This window comes from Sander lucioperca, chromosome 19 (genome assembly GCF_008315115.2).
Source record: "Sander lucioperca isolate FBNREF2018 chromosome 19, SLUC_FBN_1.2, whole genome shotgun sequence".
NCBI lineage: Eukaryota > Metazoa > Chordata > Actinopteri > Perciformes > Percidae > Sander > Sander lucioperca.
The window spans coordinates 10,149,646-10,171,189 of record NC_050191.1 but is presented as its reverse complement, the minus strand read 5'-3'; the positions used below and the strand labels follow the sequence as shown (position 1 = coordinate 10,171,189).

General features: G+C 39.1%; 1 protein-coding gene across 9 annotated transcripts in view; it reads left to right on the top strand.

Moving 5' to 3' along the window:
* lama2 (laminin, alpha 2) overlaps nt 1–21,544 on the top strand; it is a 205,925-nt gene that overhangs the window by 104,133 nt on the left and 80,248 nt on the right. For all 9 annotated transcript variants that reach the window (XM_035995247.1, XM_035995246.1, XM_031321901.2 and 6 more), the window contains exons 19-21: nt 1,456–1,583; nt 5,599–5,685; nt 17,394–17,605. In XM_035995247.1, coding sequence (XP_035851140.1) covers nt 1,456–1,583; nt 5,599–5,685; nt 17,394–17,605 — 427 coding nt within the window. The remainder of the gene's footprint in view (nt 1–1,455; nt 1,584–5,598; nt 5,686–17,393; nt 17,606–21,544) is intronic.

The window sequence follows — 21,544 nt, the reverse complement described above, 5'->3', positions numbered from 1 at the left end:
CACACAGTAACTACATGAAATTGCAACTGTTGTACCCGGACATAATAAACAGGGATGTCTTGCCACAAAAAAGAAAAGAACAGACAACCTGACACCATTTCATTTTACTGTAAGTAGTAAAATGATCTTAAACTGAAATGTTAAATACATAACTACTATTTTGTTTTCTGCATCAGACGATTGACACGTCATGCTGAAGAAGTATTTTTAATTAACTTCATTTTTGAGGCACCTTTGGTTATTAGCTTAGTTATTAAGAAACTTACATTTTTTTATATTACTGTTGGTGAAGGCAGAGCTGTAAGGCAAGGCAGTCAAAATATATATATATGAAAAATGTCGTCAATGGTGTCCCTTCACCTGAAGGATTTAAACTGGACTTGTAGTGTTGTTGGTTTTATTTTCATGTTGTATTACTAGTTGGTCACAAACTAGTCTCGCTTTGCCAGACCTTCCTCCACAGCGCTGCTGAGGAGGGTTAGGCTAGAGCTGAGGAGCAGTTAACCATAGTCCTCATAAATTTAACAAATAATACTAAAAATAAATCTAAATCATTCAGAGATGTACATTTTGCAATTTTGTAGGAAAACTATCAACATTTTCTACTATCATTTGTTTTCAGTCAACATTTCTTTTAAATTGTGGACTGTAGTGCACTACAAACCCTCTGTGGTGTACTGGGCTGAAGGTGAATCAGTACACTCTCAGTAGTTAGCGCAAGTACTCATCAATACTGAAATTTGGTTCTAAACTGTTTTTGAGGGACATTATTGTACCAAGTGTTGTTGTTGTAGTACCTGTGAATCCTATGTGCTTGGTTACTATGGTAACAAAATGTGATGCTAATCTTGAAACATATCATTAACCTTGACTTCCTCGAGATTGTTCCTCCTGCTGCTGTCTGCTTGACAATGATTTGATGTGACAGGCAGCTTTATTTAATAACAGTTTTGTTGTTATAAAAACGTGTCAACAAGTGTCTGCTCTTTTTTTACTGACGTGCCCTAACCCTTGAGTCTATTAGTTTCTAAACCTCTAGAAGCAAAGTGTGACACCACCAGTAATTACTCTAGTCTATTGTTAGCTCTTTGGTTTTCTTTTTTTTTTTTTTTTCACGGTTCTAACTTGCATCCTACCCTTGGTATTAACTGCAGATTAACTTTCATTTGATGAAATGCAATGTAGTTGTTTAGCATTTTACACCAGAGATGATGCACAGTATATTTAAGATTTTCGAGAGGTTTTTCAAAACACTTTGCAATGTGTTAAAAGAGAAAGAAAGATCCCTTCACTGCCTTAAAGATTTAAAAATTTCATTTGGAAAGTAGACAAGCGAGATTTTCATCAATGTAGAATCTGCTTAAGATCTTCCCATGACAATAAGGTTAACTGATCAGACGGTGGTTTATTTGTTTTCCTGATATAAACAAACTTTAACCTGTGTGTCTGCTCCAGGACTGCTCCCACCACACCACCGGCCCCTTCTGTGATACCTGCCTACCCGGTTACTATGGCAACGCCACCCGTGGGTCACCTGCAGACTGTCAGCCCTGCGCCTGCCCGCTCAATCTTCCTAGTAACAAGTAGGTTCTGAAGACACTGGGGTTAATGACGCCATGACGACACAATTTAATTAGACGCTTCAATTTATCACTTCTGACCCCACAGTTCATCTCTGACTCTGTGGCCCCTGTTCTCTCTTTTTTGACCCGTCTCTTCATAATGTTCTCCTCTCCTCTCCTGACACTCTGACTACATTTGTTTTTGTCTCCAAACGATATCTTCACAAATAGAGGCTTCATCACTGTGGCTACGAATATAATTGTAATGACATGAATAGAAATATCATCATCACAGGAAGAAGCATCAATGTAAGTGTAGAAACATCACCCCTGTGGGTGGAAATGTCAACGCCGTTGGCAGAATCAACACAACTGTGGCTAGAAAACTTAACACAGTAGCAAACTCAAACCTCCCACAAGTAATGAAGGTATTTAAAATCTTTTATTGTACCATTCCTCTTGTGCTGTGCCTGCTTTAGAGTCTCAAATCACGGCTGTTCAAGTTACAGCAAGTATCTGCTAAAATGTATTTAAAAAAAAAAAAAAAGCAGCAATCGGCTGTTTGTCATAGAAGCAGTCCAGTTGAGAGGCATGGGATGAGGCCTCTCACCTGATGGTTCATTTTGGAAGCATGCAGACCCTGTATGTACGGGTTGGTCTTGAGCAGCTTTTGCAGAAAGATGTTTTCTACTCCATTGCATCTTGGTCCACCTGTGCCAAGCAGAAGTCCTGTTAATACTGCCCCCTTTTGCTGTTATGTTCTATGTATCTTGTGCAGGGCATGCAGTCCCATCCTGGTAAACTAATGATAATAATGGTAAACTGGCCCTGATTCAATGGGATTGAAGATGGTCATTGTTGACCCTGATCAACTTTGAACTTTTTGGAAGTGGTTGACAAAACAGTGTCCCCACAAGGTCCTTGGTAGCTGTAATCTCTTTTCTTCTGCCCTCACTGTGTGTAGGTGCAAAGCTACAAACCAAGCTAAACACACTTCCAATAAAGGCTGGAGACAAGAGTTGGCCTTTGAGGTCTTTACTGAAAGCACTCGTGAAACGTTTAAAACAACAAATTCAATGATAGTTACAAATCAGAAAAAGATGAGGTACTATCAACAAGAGATAGACCCAAAGGTATTGCAAACATGCATTGGTACAGTAACTAGCTAACTAGATTCACAAAAAGATGTCAAATTAATTACACTATTCCTCATGCCAGGAAGAAACAAAGCAATCAGTGAAAGACCTAAATTAAGTCCCCTTAGGAAGTACAGTATAGTCATTAATCTACTTAGCATACACATAAAGCTACAGGAGTAAAAGTACAAAGAGTAATACATTAACAGTTAGCCCAACAGTCAACGGTAGTTAAAATGTTGTTCTAGCAACACGTTAGCTTCAGACAGCTAGCATAATAGCTAGCGTGGTTGGCAGTAAACTGACCACAGAAAAACTGGAATCAACAATCACAAAATTATAATAGGAGTCATACCTAATACAGATAATGCTCCACACACACACACACACACACACACGCACACACACACACACACACACACACACACACACACAGGCGGCAGCAGCTGAGAATCTTCATGCAGTCATGACACGTCATGTCCAAAACTCTCAGAGCTAAAGAAAGATGCAACTCTCTCTGTCTCTCACCTCTCCCCTTCCTCCTCATAAACCCCCTGCGGTAATAATAGCTTGAAGGTGCCATGACTTTCAGCCCCTAAAAATAGACAGATAGTCTAGTCCCTTATGTTTACTGAAGCCAATCACTCAAATAGCTAGCCACCCAGTAGTACTGTTCCAGTTGGCCGTAATGTTTAAGCTCTTACTAACATCTGATGAAGTGATGTCCATGTTAGCTTGAGCACGGGAAGCCGGGTGGCGATTTACAGGGGATTAGTAGAAAACAGTTTAGTTCTGGAGTGCTGTTCCTCTTTATTTACACCAAGGATGTTAGTTATTTTCAGTTAGATCTAAAACTAACATATGTATAGGGAAATTTAGGTAAAGACCCTTGGTCAATTATCTGTCCCTAAAGGCCTTTTTTCATTTGTACCTTCACACAATTACCTCTGCAGTCTACTCAGTGGTTATATTGAATAGGTTTAACCTGTGAGGTTTCATTCATAGTGTGTTCAGCAGATATCACTGATCCAATGCCAACAGTGCTAACACTAGACTAACCTGCTATTTCTATTGTGAAGTTTTAAGAATAGCATTGCTAAAGCAGCAAGCCTGTTAATTCCAGCTTGTTGTGCACTTGACACTGAAACAGGAATCTGTTCTCATTTCGATGCTAAGCTTCCAGTTTCTTCAACCTGATCTATGTTTTTATATTTTCTATTCTTATTTAACTTTTGCTCAAAAGTGTTTCTTGCTCAGTCTGGTTAAACAATTACAGGGTGTTCTTCTCCATGTACAAAACATGACTTTTATTTGAGGTATTTGAGAGAGGACTTTCTACACCCTAAAAGCACGAAAGACCATTCCCATATAGAGGCAGCTATCTGACTGTACCCAATCAAGCTTTTGTGGCAGAAGATTCCAAACTTTTGAACGGTAGTGTACAAATGCATAAACAAATTAAGACACACCCACTGACAACCTCCCGAATGGGTAAGCATGTGTGTGCATAAGTCACCTGTGCAAAATCCTCAAAATTGTATGATGCATGATGTCACGTATAGGTGGCGCTACAGCAACATAACAAACTCATTTTGTGGTTTGAGTCTGAGTCACTTGAAATTTGCACAATTAATCCTTGTTAAAAGCCCTTATACTACAAGTTCTATTATTAGAGTAATTCATTTGGATGATTATGCTGCCTATCAGAGGGACTTTCCAAGTGATTTCTGGTTGTGTCTGAGTCTTGAATGAAGCCTTTGTAATGGTAATGAACTTCATTTATATAGCGCTTTTCTACCTTACTGGACAAAGCGCTTTACACAGTAGCATATGGTTGGCTAATGTGACAATGTTTTTGCCATAGACTTTGCCAAACAGTTTATGTCTCTGGGTATATAAGGGTGTTTTCAGCAATGTTTAAATGTGCTTTATGGTGATATTGGATATTGTTGATGTTTGAATTTTTGCTCCTGTCAGGTTCTTTTTTTTAAATCAATGAACAGATTACCATTGTCATATAAAATTGTATATACCATGATAGAATATTGTATCCATATTAATCTGTTATACAAATTAACAATGTTCTGCAAGTACTGTATATGACAGACAGCATATAGTGCCTTAAGGAAGTTTTTTTTAAGCTAAAGTATTGTCTCATCACATTAAATTGTAATTATTTTGGGAGAAATTTTTACTTTACTCTGCACATGATTTACCCCAAAAAGCTTTAAAATTAAGAAAGGCTACTACCAAAGCACGTTGACTTAACCAGTGCCCATGATGATTATAGCTGGTTACATATAACCCCTATATGTACAAATGTAACCCATTTTATACAATTGTTATTTCACATTTTTTTGTTGTTCACGTGTACTGGCCAAGCAAGCTTACTTGTAACTAAATGAGCCAGCTTGCAGTTAGCGAGCCAATCAGTCAGCCAGTGAGTCAGTCTGGGGCCTGGAACCCGAGCCGGCAGAACTATCTATAGTTTATGGAAGTGGGAGGGTGACAGAACGAGGGTACTAGGCTATCGTTTTAGTCTCTCTCTCTCTCTCTCTCTCTCTCTCTCTCTCTCTCTCTCTCTCTCAGTTCATTTAGGTTACAGTTCGTAGAGAGGAAGAGTGTTTTCAAATTCAGGAGTGTGTGCAAGTACAGATGCGTGGGTGTGAGGGAGAGAGGAAATTAAGTGTATGTGTCTTACAGAGTGTGAAAGTGAGGATTGGAAAGTGAAAGTAGGGACACAGGTGTGTGTGTGTGAGGAGACAAACAATGGCCTTAACTCGCCTCTGTCCTCTCATCTTCCTCCTCTTCTTCCTCCCTCTCTCCACACTGGGTCAACGCTACCGAATTCATCAACAACTTCAACAAAAACAACAACAACATCCTGGCAACTACGACAGTTTCAGCCCTACCTGCCACCTAGGTGAAGAAGGGGAGTTGCTGTGCGACCAGTGCCAGCCTGGGTACACAGGACCACGATGTGACAGGTAACACACACACACACACACACACACACACACACACACACAAAACGGGAAGTTTCACACTGAAAAACACACTGATAGAAACACAATTATGCTTAAACTTTGATTGCAAAGGTCAGTTACTTCGGTCAGTTACAAGGCAGGATTAGCTGGGAGACTGAGGGCGCACATGTAAGTAGTTCTTTTGTAGATTATGGTGAACTTGTGTGTGTTGTAGCAGTGCTTTGCTATTGAGAACGAGGTAGCATGCTAGCGTTAGCATTAGCGTTAGCATGCTAACGCTAACGCTAACTACGAGCTAATGGTTGCGTTAGCCTGCTCGTTTCGGCTTGTGACGTCACAAGCCGTGCCGATTTTTCACGCAGAAACTGAAGGCAGGACACATTTAGAAACCGTATCTCACTCTAAACAGCATGGATGGATTTTTTTCAAAGTTTGTATGTGTGTGGAAGCACCAGAGACACAAAAGAACACCCCAAATCCCAGAAAAAGTGATTTTTTCATAATATGGGCACTTTAAAAAAAAAAAGACTATTTGGGAAATAAATCAGGTCTGTAGTCAGCCATTCCCAAATGACAACAGAAACTGCTGCTCATTAACCATTTTGTGAGTGCTCTATGTCTCATTGTCCATCTAGCTTTCTGTCCACAGCCCATTTAATAGCTGAGTGACATTCTTGTTCCATTAGCTGTGAGCTTCTTACCAAGCCAGTACTAATGAGAAGTCTCTCTGGATGATAGTCTTTTTACTCTTGTTAAAACTTCAGGCTATACTGTCATGTGGAGAAGCAGACTGAGTAAATATAATCTTTTCACCACGCAGGCTCACTGAAATACATTTGGACTGTTTTGTATTGAACTGAAACTGCCCACTGCTGAATTTATCAGTTAGTATTCAGTTAGTCTATATCCACGACATTCCACTTCTGGGACTGCTCCGTTGCCGTCGGAAATTCCCCTGGATTTCACTCTTTTCAGCCATATGTCCGTTACCTTCCGTTTTCTTTGCGTTGGAATTTTAAACTCCGGTGGATTTCTGAGGACTATGGTTAACTGCTCCTCATATCTCTGCAGGGTAAATCCAGACAGCTAGCTAGACTATCTGTCCAATCTGAGTTTTCCGTTGCACGACTAAAACAACTTTTGAACGTACACATGTTCCACCAAAACAAGTTCCTTTCTGAGGCTATTTTGCAGCGGCACAGTGTCTTTGTGAAGGAAGTTCTGGCAAAGTGAGACTAGTATTCAGTATATTTAAGTTTTACCACTTTGAAAAACATAGGTATTTTTGTAATTACTATACAAAAATGTGCAATTCAAGTTAAACCTTGGACTGTAGCTCTGAAAGGTCCGCTTTTTTTCAGCAACAGACAAAGCCTTACAATCAGTTTTATTGGATAGCAGTGTGGGTCGACTGGACATTGAATGTCAACTGAATGTTGTTGAAAGTGTATTATTGAAATGTCTGAGCTGAAGTGTGCAGTAAGGTCAAACTGCTTAATGCGTGGTAGTAAAGTAGTTTTCTTTGTAATTTACTGCATAAATGAGTAAGTGATCTCGTACAGTTAATATTTTTCCATTTGAAAGGAGAATGTTTTGCCTTACTTTCTGCAGTCATATATGAAGGTCATAGGTCATGTGAGAAAGAATGCACATATTGTATACTTTTTTAACAAGTACTGTATCTGTACCACTTTCTAGTAAGTCACTTTTTGTAAAGGGTTTATAAGTTGTAATTAATGGTTTTATTAATGGTTAATACATAATTTCCTAATGCTTTATTGCTAATTTATCAGCCATTAATAAGAACACTTGGTTTGCCAGGTTGTGAAAAATTGTCTTTGGCAGGTGTTTATTCTTTCTATTTGTTAATAATGCAGTTATAAATGTTGGTAATATATTAATAAATACTCATGATTTTCTTGATTTCTAATAAACCATCAACTGATGGTAAGTCATGAATAATAAAAGGTTTTTGATTCATCAAGTCTGCAGTGGTAAATGTTAGGTTGTTAACCCATTTTGGTCTAAGTAAGTGGCCAAACAGTCCACCAGTCAAATTCATTTTTCCCAGCCCAGCAACCCAAAAGTTTTTCCTTATTAATGACTTCTAACATACCTATTTACTTCTTAACTGTAGTTACAATGTTAAACCCTCTAGAAAGGGTGGAAGATACTGACTTTATCAAACTAGTTCTGGTGGTGACTCAGAAACAAGCTATGCTATGCTCCTGACCCACAATTAAAAAGAACTGCTCCTCTTATAGCCTGCTCATTTGCGAGACCCATACTGTATCTCTCTCTTCATAGTATTGGCTTGATTTTCCTATGGTTGGCATTGAAGGCACTGGACCCTATATCTCCTACTGTGTGTTCATCCTTCCATTTTCTGTCACTGAATTTCTGTAGATTGTGCATCATCTCCTGTGCATGGTGTCAATTTCCCTTGTTAACAATAGCAACTGAAAATGCTTTCTCAAGCTGGTTACAAGTTGAATTTCTATTCTGTGTTAGGTGGGTGTCTTCATTGATAATTATTATAACAATTTTAATCTCAAGGATGAAACATTGTGCTTTAAATAGGTTGCACTTCATCCAGGCCTGTGCTGTGTGTTGCTAGTTAAAAGAGAGCTGCTTGTGGCCACAGGGCTTACAGGGCCCTCAGCTCGCTGCCTTGCATAGTCTGCATGCCTCGCCATGCTGTCCACAGCAGAATCTCTCCATCTGCCTTTTAGTCTTTTTATACACATCATTTGCCGCTGGAAAGCAAACTGACTCATTGTCAGTCCATTTTTTAAACTTTGTCCGTCACCGAAAGGCATCCACACTGTACAACCCAGCCAATTACCAATATGGTCTTGTGTCGACGGAAGGCCCAGCCAGTACATGTTGACTGCTCCAACTCTCTTTCTGAAGTCCTCCCATGTCCCTCCATGAGTGAGAATGTGTGTTTTAATCCAATAATGATCAGAAGACATCATCAGAGCCTTTTTTTCTAAATTGAGATGTTTGTTTTGGGGAGATTGTGTGCCAAATGTGTATGTATAGGTTTGTGTGTATATCTGCATGTAAATATGTATCTGTCTCTTGAATATATAGAATACATCTGTTTATGTACATTATTGTGTGTTTTTGTGTGTGTGTGTGTGTGTGTGTGTGTGTGTGTGTGTGTGCGCTGTTTTGATGCCATATGGTGCCTCTATAGTCAGCGAGAGAAGACAGCTGGTAAACAAAAAGGAGAAAGAAAGAGAGACTGTTGCTTGCTGCATTGACTCATAGCACATAGGAGCCGACAATGTAAAATAATATTTTATAACTAATGACAGTATTAAAGAGGTAATCAGCAGTTGGTTGTTTGTTGTTCTATTAGTCTAATTGATACCTTCTATGTGCTACCTGCCATTTCACTTCATTATCTACAGTGCTATTGTTGTTGTTAGTGGTAATTAATTGTAATGTGCCAATTTATCTGTATTATGGGCTTTCACGAAATAAGCTACTCTATTCCCCCTATGCTAATAGACTATCCACTCGCTGCTAAGTGATTCTGCTTTTCAATTTCCTGTCTATAAACAGCCATTAAGAATTTAGCTGAAAGCTGTTTAATGCAACTACCTTACAAAAAAGTGCACTAAAACACTTTGAGTTGTAAGCTGCTATTTAGTGCTACCGAGGGTTTGCCAGTATATCCAGATGTTATTGGTCTGTAAAGGTGTTTCAGATTTTACACATTGATTTTGGTGACTCAACACCATCTAGCTGTTCATAGGCTATATGATGAAAATGAGGCACTCAGTAGATCAATGTTTCATGTTGAAGATAATAGGAACCTGTGGTGATGGCTATGAATTTTGTTAATGTTATATGTTTTAATATTAATCTCAACCAATTTAATTTTAATGATAACAACAATAAGGCCTGGACCAACGTGCAATCAAATAGTATAAAGGTGTACATACTTCCACTCAGACCTCAAGTTGAGTCGAATTACTTTTTGATGAATTAAGGGCATGAATGCGTTGGTTGTAATGGTTACTGTAATATTATTGGATATTTTAATTGTCCTGTGATCTATATATATATATAGATCAATATATAAAATATATAAAAATATGATCTATCTATAAATTGTAGGAACATCTGTCTGTGTGTGTGTGTGTGTGTGTGTGTGTGTTATGCGCATATCTCTAGAACTGTTAGTCCAATGGATTTCAAAATTGACAGATGTCTTGCTACGGGCACGAGTAAGTACGGTGCCAGTTTGACATTGTTTGGGTTAGAAATGCAAAAGATATTGTTAAATATATATCAGTAAAAGAAGCACACATTGGCTTTTGCCGCTCTAGCCGCTGGCCACTCCCCCTCTCACACTGCACAGCACGGCACCTCAGACCCACAAAAATGTATTTTATGAATGAATATAATCTGGTCAGATGAGACCAAAATCTAACTCGTTGGCTATCATAGCATGCACCATGTTTGGAGGAGAAATGGCACTGCACATCACCCTAAAAACACCATACCAACAGTGAAGTTTGGAGGTGGGAGCATCATGGTGTGGGGCTGTTTTTCAGCATCTGGCACTGGCACTGGCAGACTTCATATAATTGAAGGAAGGATGAATAGAGAAATGTACCGTGACATTCTTGATAAGAATCTGCTGCCATTCACAAGGATGCTAAAGATGAAACGAGGGTGGATATTTCAGCAAGACAATGAACCCAAACACACAGCCAAAGAAACTCTTAATTGGTTTCAGAGAAAGAAAATCCAGCTGTTAGAATGGCCCAGTCAATCACCCGACTTGAATCCAACCTCTGGAAAGAAGAGGATCATAGAAGATGCTCCAGGAACCTTCAAGATTTGAAGACAGTTTGTGTGGAAGAATGGGCAAAAATCACAGCTGAGCAATGTGTGCGACTAGTTTCTTCATACAGGAGGCATCTTGAAGCTGTCATTACCAACAAAGGCTTTTCTACTAAGTATTAAATAAATTGCAGCAAGTCTGTTCAATACTTTTTCTCTGTGTCATTTCACTTTATTACACACAACTTAATTTCTGGACTTATTTGTTTTGATATCTTTGTATGTGTGGATTACTTGGGTTGTTACTGACATCTGGTGAAAATTTCATGCCGATAGCCCCATCAGAAATATCTTTACTGAGAAAAATGTTGACGCGTTAAATACATATTTTCCCTGTTGTATCTGTGTGCAGAGAGAGAGAGAGAGAGAGAGAGAGAGAGAGAGAGAGAGAGAGACGGTGTTGTCTCGTGTCGGATCGTTAACGAATTTAACATTTCAGCAGAGGTGTTAATTTCCATACAGGTTTAGTGGCTTGACAGTTAACGGTGAAATAGGCATTTTGGCGACGGTAATGTTATTAGTTAGCAGTAAACTTAATTAACCCGAGGTGAGTCTGATGAAAAGTGCTGTGTCTGCCCGGCTCAGCTCTGAGATTTTCTCACATTGCACAGCACTGTGAAGGAATAATCTCCGAGATTACTTTATATTCTGCCTCTGGTTAGAAGTGGTGAATGTAGGCTACAGCTCACAGTAACTTAATACCATATAGTGCCTGGCTATTGTTTGATATTTAGTGTTGGCAAATGGCTTTTTGTTAAGTTTCCTCTTAGCGAAAAAATAGACACGGAAAAGCGTAGCACCTTTTTTTTCGCCAACCTTATTCCACACAACAGTCGCGATGTTCCTTTCAGCTGTCCGCTCGTGCTACAGGAAAGTGAAGAAAAGTAAGTTTGGTATATCCAGCAATCATGTAGCTAACGTTAGAAGCAGGAAGAGTCAAAAGCAGTAATAGTAGTAGTGCTACTTTGCACATTTTTGTGGGTCTGAGGTGCCGTGCTGTGCAGTGTGAGAGGGGGAGTGGCCAGCGGCTAGAGCGGCAAAAGCCAATGTGTGCTTCTTTTACTGATATATATTTAACAATATCTTTTGCATTTCTAACCCAAACAACGTCAAACTGGCACCGTACTTACTCGTGCCCGTAGCAAGACACCTGTCAATTTTGAAATCCATTGGACTAACGGTTCTAGAGATATGCGCATAACGCATAACACACACACACACACACACACACAGACAGACGTTCCTACAATTTATAGATAGATAATATTTATATATATATATATATATATATATATATATATATATATATATTAGGACTGTCAAAATAACGCGTTAATTTCGATTAATTAATCTGGGAAAAAATAACGCAGATTAATCCATTCCATATTGACGTTTGACCCGGAGCCGTTCTAGCCACCACTGGACTGTAAAATGAAGGAGGGAGACGAGAATGTTCTGCCTGGATCATTAACTGGAACATTTACTTAAAAAAAAAATAAAAAAAATAAAAATCTTCTTCCTGCCAACCCTGGCTACCGAAATCTGGTGCCACTGATATGTCTACACTTCTCTCTGGTGCTCTGAAGACGATACAGGCAACACAAACACCGCTGCATGTGACGCTAGTTAACACTATACTCGACAGCAGCTAACGTTAGCCTACCGCTAGCTAGTTAACACTATACTCGACAGCAGCTAACGTTAGCCTACCGCTAGCTAGTAGCTGGATTAAACACGGTTACTGTCGGTACACGATCCGTTCTGCCTGCACGATCCGTTCTGCACATGCGCAAGATAATACTGTTTTACGTATCCATACGACCTGCACGATCTGTTCCACGCTAGCCTATGGCTAGCCTCCACCGGGAAGCTAACGTTAGTTTAGCTAACAGCTAATTCGGCTAACCGCTAGCTGACAGCTAGATTCAGTCTAAAATAACGTTAACTCAAACGTAATGGGAAAAGCAGGCTACAGCTAAATTAAGACTTCACAGTAATAACAATAAAGACAAGTATTGAGTGATTGTATTTTAAATGAGCACAAGTAAAGTAGAACTGACGTAACAGCTGTTATATATGTCAACGTTTATTTTCAAGTTTTATTTTGAGGGTCTTTTAAAGTTATTACATGCTGTCTCAGCTAGCAGTTAGCCGAATTAGCTGTTAGCTAAACTAACGTTAGCTTGGCTGTCGACCGGAAGCGTGGAACAGATCGTGCAGTGTCGTAAATCCTCGTACAACCGCGCATGCGCGAACATTTTGCGCATGTGCAGAACGGATCGTGCAGGCAGAACGGATCGTGTACCGACAGTTACAATGCTGACAGCTAACGCTGAACGGTGTAAAGTTTGACTGTGTTTTACTGTAGAGGACTGTGACTCAACAGCGGGATGTAACAATCTGCAGCTGCCGTCGGAAAAACAACACAGACGGTGCGTTCAATGAAACTGGTAAACTACAGCTTCGTGGTGCATTTGAAGTTATTGTAAATGTCCTTGGTGGTTGTTTTTGTCGTTCAACAGCAATTTACTAGTGAAATAAGTTATTGTTATTGTTATACATTATTATTAAATCATTTAATTTTGACCATATGGCCTTAGCAATAAACAAGCCGTTCTTTAATGTCACCGACGGTTGTTTAGTACCCTTTGTTTTCTTTTCTTTTTTTACTTTCTTAAAAAGTATCGGTTCAGGCACCGTTAATTATGTATGCGATTAATTTCGATTAATTAATCACAGAGTCTGTAATTAATTAGATTAATTTTTTTAATCGATTGACAGCCCTAATATATATATATATATATATATATATATATATATATATATATATAGAAAGAGGGAGAGACAGAAATTTGAAATGGCTGTTTTATGAGAAAAGTGCTGATACTTCCAGAGCTCCACTCACTGACTGAATGTCACAATTGTTCTTTAAAACTATTTAGATTTAAAACTGCATGATGGAACGTTGTGCTTTGGCAGCCTCAAGTGGCAGCAAGGTTGAGTATTGGAAACTGTAAAAGTTAGTCATACTGAAACAAAAACTTATTTCCCTGCCGTAATATACATAGATTAAAAAGTAAATTACAAAATAACATCACAATGTTTATTTATATGAAAGTCTCATTTTACCTCCTGAAAACAACCTGCCCCAATTTCTGCTTTAACAGGAAATATACAGTAGTACTCAGAGAGTGCAAGTTGATCTCAAAATGCTTTGAAAGTTATGGGGAAAAAATGTAAGAGGGAGGAGCAGAGCCTGTTTCCCCTGGCGCCGACTCCCCATTTATAACACTAAAAATAAAAGAACATAACTGTTAGGATCCCAACCCCTCTCTTTCCCTCTGTAACTCTCTACCAGTTGTGCGCGCCATCCGCTTCCTGTACACTCTGAAGGCTTTGACCAGGTGTCTGACCCACCCCCCAATATATCTCTTTCAAACACTCTGGACTCTCAACTAAAAATACCATCACTTCCTCTTTAAGTCCAAGCAACTACACACACATGCTGATAATATGTGATAAAATAGAATAAAAATAAAAACCTCAAAAGTGTGAATTAATCTAAACAAAATACAAACACACATTTCTTGCCCCTCTTCTCTCCTATCAAGAGGAGAGATTGCTGCCAGTACAATTCTCCACTTGATTAGAGGAATGTACTAGCCCCACACACACGCGCACACACACACACACACACACACACACACACACACACTTGAGCAACATGCATGCACACACAGAAGCTAATAAACCAGTTCTATTGAGTACCAAGGAGGGTCAGTGGTAATAATGGCTGGCTGCTCTTGACTCTTTCTTTCTCTCTGTGTCCTTTCTTTTCCCTCCTCTCTAAATGCAATTCTCTTTTCAATGTGAAGACCTTTCCCCCCTCTCCATCACTCTCTCTCTCCTCTCCTCTATTGACTCTCCATCTCCCTCTCTCGCCTCTCCTCTATTGACTCTCTCTCTCTCTCTCTCCTTTCATCTCAATCCCCTTTTTTTAGCCTGTAGAGCTTTATTTCATCTTAGGCCTGTTTTATTTGGTTTCAGTGGCTCTTGACACGGTACAGCACTCTCTGGTTAATATATTTCGCACCATCCGGGCTTACTCTTATTATTAATCAAACAAAAGAGGCTGAAAAGCAAAAATGAAAATCTTGGAATGGCATGAAAGTTCACATGTATGTGTCCTTGTCCTTGCTCGAGGGTGCTATCAACCATTTTTTAATTTGTGTTGCCATTTTCTTTCACTTATTTTTTTCCCCGCTGAACACAAAGGACAACATAAAAGAATTAAATTATTTATTTTTTTAATCCCATTTATATTCAGTTAAAATGTTTGCCTTCCACTGACACCACAAAAACTTCAAGCATACATTTTTACAGATAAAATGTATCAACAGATGGCAATAACCTCTAAAAGACATGGATTTTATTGCATCACATTGACTTTGTGTTATTAGCAGGAGTAGCATTTAGAGGTTTTTTTTGCTGCAGGTTTATTCAGCTATATGAGTATAGTTTTTAAACCTGGAGAGTCAGCTGCAAATACCATGTTTTGGAACTAACTGCCTCAAGACATTAAATCTCCATTTTTTAAAAATCTTTGGTAAACCTTTTTTATTTTAACTTTCATTTTATATCTGTTCTGATCTTTCATTTGGCTCTGTTGCCCTCCAGCACTTTTGTGTGTATCTATGAGTTAATATCTGTGTGTGTGTGTGTGTGTGTGTGTGTGTGTGTGTGTGTGTGTGTGTGTATGGGATGTGAGTGTGGGTTTAATATGAATTATACAACAGCCTTCAGCCGGACAATCTCACTGGTCAAAGACACACCCGTAACAATGCTGATGATTCCCATGGACTCTGCGAGATGAACTTTATTGCTTGTTATTTTTGTGATTGAAAGTATGGGTACCAGCTCTTGTGGGATGAGACCTGCTGTCATTAGTCGCTTTCCGACCGGAAGGATTTTTGCAGTTCCTAGAACATAACGTTCCTAGAACCCTGTTTTTCTCCTGTTCCGACTGGACCAATTTAGGGATTATTAACTTCCTCTGGCTGCAGTTCCTGTAACTCTTTCAGCTCCTACTTCAGGGCAGGGTCTTTTTTCTTTTCCCTTTTCAGCATAGGAACCTAGGTCAACGAGGGTCGGGTTTCCGGTACAGACAGACCAACAACGGGACAATTTTAACAATTTTCGCCATCTTATTCATCACTAAATTCACTTCTGACAACGTTGTAGGCGAGAAATGAAATGTTTAGATTTCAAATATAGGCAGTCTTGCGAAAATTGATGCCGAATTGACAATTTGCTTCAAAGTTTTCGGAGTTGAGAAGCTCCATGAAGTGAGGCGACAGCCAGCAGGCGAGTGCCGGGGCCGCTAGCTCGTCGCTCGGCCAGTCATGCTCAGAGACCCCGCTGTAAGCTGGAGGTCTCTCAGACCGCTCTTGTAAATAAGAGGCTTTTATTTCGCCGTTGACAGTTCGTTTGTTTAAATATGACAACACATGTCCATCATAAGATTAACGGGAACCTGTGGTTTTCGGAGTTAAACTCCACCTCGCTGGCTCACACACACACACACACACACACACACACACACACACACACACACACACAGTCACACACACACAGTCACACACACACGTCCACAGCGCAGCAGGCAGAGGCGGGGGAGAGAAAGATACCCGTTTCTCTTCGGGAGACTTGTTTAAATTATGACACATGCTATTTACATTAGAGTTAGTATTAAGGTCATACTTTTTTTGGTGTATTTGTTTTCTGATGCTCTAAAGACCGTTGCCGTGCTTGCGTCACTCCTTTACCCCTCCTTTAGTCCCTATGGCCACTTGGCCAGTGCGAATACAAATGGAAAAAATGGTTTTGGGGGAGAGTAGTTAGTAGATCTGTTTAGAAGTGGACTTTTCCTATAACTACGTTCCTGTAACTACTTGGTCGGAAAGCGGCTATAATGGTGGTTAGATGGCTGTGTTATAATAACAAAAGGTCAGTTCCTATGGCCACTTTGCAGTGTGAATGCAAATGGAAAAAACAGTTTTGGGGGAGAGTAGTTAGTAGAACTGTTTAGAAGTGGACTGTTCCAATAACTACGTTCCTGTAACTACTTGGTCGGAAAGAGGCTATTGGTGATATTGTATTTGGAGATTAGTATGTTCATGTCATACAAACTTGAAGCTGAATAAACAATATTTTGATGATATTCCCCTGCTTGAATCTGAGAGTTGTTTGCTATGTAGTTTGATACAAAAGCAGATGAAGTGAGCCACTGCATATTCTCTTGCAGACCTTTTCAAGTATAATTTACTACATGAAAGCAGAGCAAAACAGTTTTTTTTCCAGAGATATTAATACTCACTCTTTCAATAAGATCTGATGCAGTATTATCCCAAACTAAAATTGTATTCTGAGAAAGAGAATAACAGGATGACATTTTTGTTGCTACAACGTGAAAGCCAGTTGGGATGGTGATGAATTGTTGAGGCACTTTAAAGCCCCTATGTGTAGAATGTTATGTGATTATAAAATCTTTAAGATTATACTGATGGCTTAAGTCTTTGCTTGTAGAAAGGGGAGATACAGTACTTAAAAAAAAGTGTCCTTGGGAAAATCGTTTATGTAGAATTTTACCTATATGTGTTGATATGCTTATGCAATTTTTGATGCCAAATAAATTCTAGAACCTCCAAATTATTCCAAAATATCCTTTTTTTATTAACTGTTAACTGTTATTAACACTTTTCCCGAGGTAGCAGAACATGTTTACAGTACATCCAATACCAAACAGCATTATCACACTGTTTCTGTGTCCCTCTGCTGCCTCCTAGATGTTCCAATGGATACTACGGCCAGCCCAATGTACCAGGGGGATCCTGCCAGCCCTGTGATTGCAACGGCAACCTTGACCTATCCATATCTGGCAGCTGTGATCCAATCACAGGCCAGTGTCTGCGCTGTCGTCAAGGTTATGGCGGCGTTTCTTGCGAAAGTTGTGCTGACGGTTACTACGGAGATGCCATCACAGCAAAAAATTGCCAGTGTAAGTAAACTGACTAACAAGATGCATAAAAATGGGGTGGCTGTGGCTCAGAGGAAGAGTGGTCGCCCCTCAACCACAAGATTGGCGGTTAGATTCCAGACTCCTCCGGCCACATGTCTAAGTGTTCTTTAGCAAGACACTGAAGCCCAAGTTGCTCCCTGGATGCTGTATGTATACTGCCCTACAAAACAAAAAGGCAGTAACTGCATTTTTGGTCAAAAATGAGTTATTATCATTTTCATGACATTCAAGGCATCCTTTGTTATGTGACAAAACATCTTATCTCAAATGTGTGTCGTTTTGGAGAAAAATGGTAGTCGTTTGTACAGTAACTGCAAAAAGCCCTAGTGAAACAAAGCAAGAATACAGTAACTGCAAAATAGGGGTAAAATATCAAATTAAATATGAGGATTGATATGTACAAAGAATAAGCTAATATAAAGTAACAAAAACAGCCACATGTCCAATAATCTACCTACAACTACTTAGCTGGGTGACAGGATAACTTGATAACAGCTTAGCAATGTGAGACTTTAAGCAGCCGTTTCAGCACCAGAACAGCTTCCGGGTGGAAAATATTGACCTAAAATGGTCAAATTAGTGTTGGTTTTGGTATATCCATGTTCAGGAAAACAAATGGTTCCAAATATTTCAAATACAGTGTATCTAACACACCCAGAGCCCAAGTTGTGGCAAAATAGTTTTTGGAGAATCTGTAGTTACTGTCTTTTTCCTTGGTATGGTGCCACGTTTTTGGTAAGTAATTACAAAGCAAGAATACAGTAACTGCAAAATAGGGGTAAAATATCAAATTAAATATGAGGATTGATATGTACAAAGAATAAGCTAATATAAAGTAACAAAAACAGCCACATGTCCAATAATCTACCTACAACTACTTAGCTGGATGACAGGATAACTTTAAAGTCATTTTTCTCAGTTCTGCACTCTGCGTAGTTACTGCCTTTTTGCTTTGTAGGGCAGTATAGCTGTCCACTGCTTTAAAGTGGCATGTTATGTGTGATTGAAAAAAGCACATTTATTCTTTTACAATTTAAAAGTTGGACTTGTAAGCAATAAAAAAACACTCTTGCTCAATGTAATACTTGCAACGATTTTGCTGCTACAACCTTGCTTGGTTTGGTATGAACAGTATCTCCTGGTGGCTAATGTTAGCAAGCTTTTGATACATATTGCTGTTATTATTGAGTTAGTTCACTGACTTTATTTCTCTCTTATTATTCAGCCAAACTTACATATAGGCTTTAAAGTCCAGTTTGATGTGATATGACCTCATTGCACATTCAAAAAATACAGATTTTTACTATATTAGTTTTTGGTATCACTGTCATAATGTTATTTAAAGTTCGATTAGTTGACAAATCAGACATTGTATCAACATCCTGACTTTAAAGCCCCTATTTGTAAGACTTGAAAATGTTTTACTTTGGCGACTTGTGGTGGCAGTGTCAAAAACCACAATGTAGTCTACTACCCTCCATCCCACACAGGCCGACACTGAGAATGAATTGGGTAAAAGCAACATATTGATTAAACCAGTTTGTCTTGAGATTTTCTATGAACCGCATGACAACAGAATTCTTTTAAATATGCTGTAATCAGAGAAAGAATTCTAAACATAGGGACTTTAAGAGGGAAAATATAATCTACTTTAAAAAGAAATCATTATAAAAAAAGAGCCTATATTGCAGCATTGTCTCAGTAGGGGCATTACATTGAACAGTAGTATTTCCTCTATGGAACTCAATTTTAGCTAAATGATACCTTTAATCCTTTTACTAAAACACTGAGAAGATACACCACCTGGTGTGTGTGTGTGTGTGTGTGTGTGTGTGTGTGTCTGTCTATGTGTGTCTATGTGTGTGTGTGTGTGTGTGTTTGTGTAAGCAGCTGTGCTAGTAGGAGGTGTGATGTCGGAGCAGCCCACTGACTGCCAGCTGTGTTCAAGAATGAGAATTAAAAAAAAATATATTATATATATATATATATATATATATATACATACCTGTAAAAAAAAAAGGTGGTAGAGACTGAACAAGAGAGAGATGGCAGTGAATACAGACGTACTGTACAGATGGCACTTGTTTGTGAAGATCTTCCTTAAAACCTGTGCTGTTGACAAAAACAGTGGCCCTGGCAGTGAGACAGGCAGAAAGACAGATTAACAGAGAGACACCTTGCTGAGAGACAGGCAGGCAGGTAGACAGGCTCATGGGGTATTAATGCGTATTTGATTGTTCTGTAGTTGTTTCCCCTCTCCACCCAGCTAAATGGTTATTGATTAATCAGCCTGATCTATTGCTCTCCAACAGTGCTGATCGGCTGCTTGTGTCTTGGAGTTGAGGGGTTGTTATTGATCCTGTATGAATGACCACAAGGAATTATTAAAACACAACTCTCTCTCTCTCTCTCTTTCTCTCTCTCTCTCTCTCTCTCTCTCTCTCTCTCTCTCTCTCTCTCTCTCTCTCTCTCTCTCTCTGCTTCTGTCAGTCTATCTCTCTCTGTCGCTCTCTGGCTCGTTCTCCCTCTCGCTCCCAGTCTTAATGAATTTTATTGAGTGGAGCAGGGGAGTTCAGGCCGAGTCCATTTGTGCACAATTAGACTGTAAAGATCCTTTGCTTTTTCTTTTGATGTCAAAGTTCCCATCTGCGGACATTTTTGCTGCAGCCATTTTGTGTCTCCCCCTAATAGTGGTTCAGTTTAATTCAGTCAGGGGATGGAAAATGGTTTGATTTTGCAAGCAAACTTCACCACAAAGCAATTTGTTTGAGTAATAGATTCAAGAAAATGAACTCCTCTGACCATTTCTCACATGGGGAAAAGTCGTTTCCAAGTTGTTGTAAAGATGTGTGAATTGCACTGTCACACATTTGTCCAATCACTGGAACAAAGTGGAAATGTAGTAATTCAATAATATAATTATGCTTCCTGTGTGTCTGACACGTTATGAATGTTTCATAAATGCTTCATATAGTCGATCAATAAACTATTAGGGGATCCTTGAGAAACCTCACAGTTCTAATTTTACCACTCTTAATGCACTGGCTGGTATAGTCCTCTGTGTTGAAGCCCTGGCTTTTTATTGGACAGATATAGCCCCCCAAAAAGTTGTAAGGTACAATTAAAAAGGTAAAGAGTCTGAACTACTTACTCCTGGGTAATCCCAAATCAAGGTAGCTTTTAATAAGTCAGAAACAATTACAGCCTCTTTTTTTATCACAGCGTGTGAGTGTCATACAGTACAAAGTACTCGTCTTTTTATGATCATACCTTAGATGAATTTTGAATTGCAACATTTCTACTTTTTTGTCATTGGTAACAGTAAACAGAAATCTCAATGTGAAGAAACAAACACATTTAATTTTACAGTATTTTACATTGTCTGATTTGGGGACAAAAAATATGATGAAAACACAACCTGAAGAAATTGAGAAGTTTGTTAAACCCCTCCCCCAAACAGTAATTGTCCTATCATAGCTTAGCAAACGTAACTTAGGCATATCAGGCCTGTTGAGTTTAGGATTCCTCCACCTGCCAATGCAGTGTGCACTCTACTAGGAGTGATACTTATATTGCAGGTTGGTGTCTTTCCAAAATTAAAAACACAAGAACATTTGACACAACTCAAACATCAGTTAGTCCTATTACACAAAGCTACTTTGTGCTGCAGTGGCCAAACAATCATATATCAAGCTTGTAATTGACGTTTCAATGCATTTATTACACTAGGTTCTGTGTCCCTCAAGGCCTCTGAACACCAGATCTCATAAGCATGCTTTTAACAGAAACTTTACACTTCTTCTATGTTCACTTGTTTAGCTGTAGTGGGGATTCAATGTACTATTGGTACAATATGTGCTGTACTATATGTACCTAATAGATTGTACAGCACCTGGACTTCTCACCAACGCACCATTG